This window comes from Morone saxatilis, unplaced genomic scaffold (assembly GCF_004916995.1).
Source record: "Morone saxatilis isolate NCDOM2014 unplaced genomic scaffold, NCSU_SB_2.0 Contig8, whole genome shotgun sequence".
Classification (NCBI taxonomy): Eukaryota; Metazoa; Chordata; class Actinopteri; family Moronidae; genus Morone; species Morone saxatilis.
In genome coordinates, this window is record NW_023340257.1 from 20,981,170 (window position 1) to 20,984,747 (window position 3,578).

General features: G+C 33.1%; 1 protein-coding gene across 1 annotated transcript; it reads left to right on the top strand.

Moving 5' to 3' along the window:
- Positions 1 to 1,415: 1,415 nt before the first annotated feature.
- Positions 1,416 to 2,357, top strand: LOC118341371 (olfactory receptor 52B2-like). Its single transcript, XM_035679620.1, has one exon. It carries the CDS (start codon positions 1,416 to 1,418, stop codon positions 2,355 to 2,357), a length of 942 nt encoding a protein of 313 aa, XP_035535513.1.
- The last annotated feature ends 1,221 nt before the right edge of the window (positions 2,358 to 3,578 follow it).

Below are 3,578 nucleotides of genomic sequence, written 5' to 3' on the forward strand. Positions count from 1 at the left end.
CTGATATCCCACCAGTATGTAACCCTTGTAAATCCAAGATAGGTACTCTAGCACATTCTTTCTGGGCATGTAGTAAACTTCATTCATATTGGAAGTGTATTTTTCAGTTTTTTCTGAGGCTTTTGGTAAGAATTTGGTACCCAGCCCCTTGGTAGCGATCCTGGGGGCCACAAGTGTCCTTTCTTCCGTCAGAAAATTTTTAATGAAGAGCTATTCAATTTGGGAAGGTGATTGCCAAAAAGCTGATTTTACGTGTATGGAAAATGGATTCTGTGGCTTCATATAATTTGTGGCTGGGAGAATTGTCAAACACTTTACATCTGGAAAGATTAAGATTCTATAACGAAGATAGAGGAGACAAGTTTGATAAAACATGGGACCTGGTATTGAATAACCTTAAACATGTGAGCTCATAGACATTGGCTATTGTATAAAACCTCACTGTGCAAATGAGTATGTGATTTTGTATACGTCGAACTCATTTATTTTTTCTACTTTTAGATGTTTTTGTTTATAGTACCCATCTTAACTATGACCATGGAATATTGTTGTAATCCTTGATGTGCTGTGTTCTGTATGTTATGTGATCTTTGTTAGGTGTTCTTTTTTCTGTTTTTTTCATTTCTTTTTCTTGAAAATCAATAAACATATTTCTTAAAAAAGAAATATTATTGAAATCGTCAGAAGCTGTAATTTCTTTGAGAAAGGTAAAACAGCGACAAAACAGCATTATAATAAAGTACTTGAAGTAGCCTTCAAATCTTACTCTAAAGATGTAAGAAAACATGTTTGTTTGGTACGGACAAATGTCACATCATCGTGAGTTTAATAGTTTTGTTTAATGAAAATGAAAATTGTAATACAAAAATTATCGTTCCCACTAATCATGAAACATATAACAATCGTAATATTTGTCAAAATAATATGACTTTTTTTACTAACCATATCCTGCAATCCAAGTGTGATTTAACACTTTGGTTCAATTCATTCATTAATTTGAAAGTGAAGCCTTTCAACCCTAACCCACTACATTCATTTGGGCATAATATTTATTTATGTAACCCTAATTTAATTTGAGTTAATTTTGAGTTTTTTTTGTTACTTTAATACCTGTTGCACTCCATATGTTTGTTTTTCTTTATAAAGGGATCTCTTTTTTACTTTTTGTTTTACTTCTGCTGATATTATTCATCTTTGCAAAGCCACTGACAATCCCGGAGGGAAAAGGTGACGTCACAAAGTTATGGTTATGCTAACAATAAGTAAAGGTGATCATTGCAGTTCTCTACACTTCATGCAGCACTACTTTAAGTGACATGTTGGATGAATTGCGACTGCTTTAGACTTGCCAATAATGTAATGTCATTGCTGTTTTTCTTCTTACTAATCTAACTAGTCTTACTAATATAGTCAAAATGGAAAACACATCTTTTGGGTTCAACTCTGTGTTAACCCTGGACCCCTTTGTTATTCCACCTAGAGGAAAGTATCCCATATTTTTTCTTGGTATTACAATTTATTTTTTTGGCATTTTTTGCAACCTGACATTGCTGACTTTGATCATTCTGAGGAGGAACCTTCACAAGCCCATGTATTTTATCCTGTTTAGTCTTCCACTCAATGATCTGATCGGCATAACTGCAATGCTACCAAAAGTACTTTCAGACATTGTTACAGAGACAAATAAGGTTTACTATCCTCTGTGTGTTTTACAAGCATTCTTGCTTCACATGTACGGTGGTGGAGTTTTGTTTATTCTTGCAGCAATGTCTTTTGATCGTTACGCTGCCATCTGCATGCCGTTACGCTACAACTCTATTATGACCCCCAGAGTTGTCATCTGTATCATCTCTCTAGTTTGGGGTCTTGACTTTGTCTTGATTGTATCATTGTTCTCTTTGCAGACAAGAATTCCCAGGTGCAAATCTGTTATTATGAATGTGTTCTGTGATAACCCATCTCTACTGAAGCTCACATGTGGAAACACGACAGTCAATAATATCATAGGATTATTTAATACAGCTCTCATGCAAATTGTCAGTGTGTCTGTCCAGACATTTTCCTATGTGAAGATACTAATCACGTGTGTGGTTTCAAGGAGGTCTGATGCAAAGATGAAAGCTGTCAACACATGTGTTGCGCAGTTGGTTATAATAATCATATTTGAGGTTGTGGGAACGTTCACAATTTTATCGCATAGGTTCAAAAATGTCTCAGCTGACTTGCAAAAGATAATGGGCATGCTGATATTTCTTTTACCTCCGCTTCTCAATCCAATTGTATATGGGCTGTATACAAGTGAAATACGAAACACTCTGCTGAGAGTCTTAAAAAAGAGAAGAAGAATATCTGTCTGAACTTCACTCATCATAATCATCATCATTTGTACAGTACATACAATACAATATACAATATCAATTATCCAGCGCATGAACTTGAACACAAACTTGAATCACTTTTGCTCATTGTGGAAATCCTTCATTCTATATGGAAATCTTGTTTTCTAGTGTAGGACAGGTAATTTTACTCTGCATTTGAGAAACATCTATTTTTGTTGATATAGTTTTTCCTCAATAATAATAATAATAATAATAATAATAATAATAATAATAATAATAATTTACTTCTGTAAACTGTTTTGTAAAAGGTGGGGACCATATTTATCCCAGTCACTTCTAAGACCTTGAGTGTAGTGTTGAAAATTCATAATGATGCGGTGAAACTAGGTGAAACTGTGAATCTTACTGCAATAATCAACATATATTACATGACTATGTATACTTGTTTGCTTACAATTTTAAAAAGTAAAAATAAAACAAAAAAGCTTTTATGGTGAGCGGTTCTTTTGTGTTTCTTTTGATGTGTAGAGTGCTTTACGCTGTTTAAATAATAGTATATAATTCTAAATGAAGCTATAGGTGTCATACTAGTCTAATATTGAATACTTAAACATTATATTTTAATTTAAAGTCTTATGTAAAACATCTTGGATGTGTAGCATGTTCTTCGCATTTTCTTATCCTCACGTTTCAGATATTGTTTTCTAAAAAGAATGAACTTTGTAGCCAGTCTTTCAAAGTGTTCATATTTTTATTTACTGACTATGCACTGTATGCATCATGGCTACAGCAACTACTTATGTACAATGTATACAAGATGTGCTGATGTTTAATAAAATCTCGATATTCTGAAAACAATTTCATCTTGTTTAGTCATTTAATGAAAACAAATAATTAAAGTACAGACAATAGAAGGAGCCAATATATATAAATATAAAAACAGAGCAAAAAAGTACCATATGGCCGGATACTTAAATAGATGAGTGAAGAAATGTACAAAAACTGCAACTTAGCAGTGTGACATATAATGATATTTGCAATGTGCAAAGATAAAATCAGAGGAAATCTTCTTATCTTGTATCATTCATTATGTAGGTTGTCCTTTTTTTATAACTATAAAATGTCACACTCTGCATCTATTGTTTATTACACATTTAAGGAATTCTTATCAAAATGTTTGTGTGTTGTTTTTGTCCTCTCTGGTGGTTTGTTGGGGAGGAGGCATCGGCACTGGGGGTG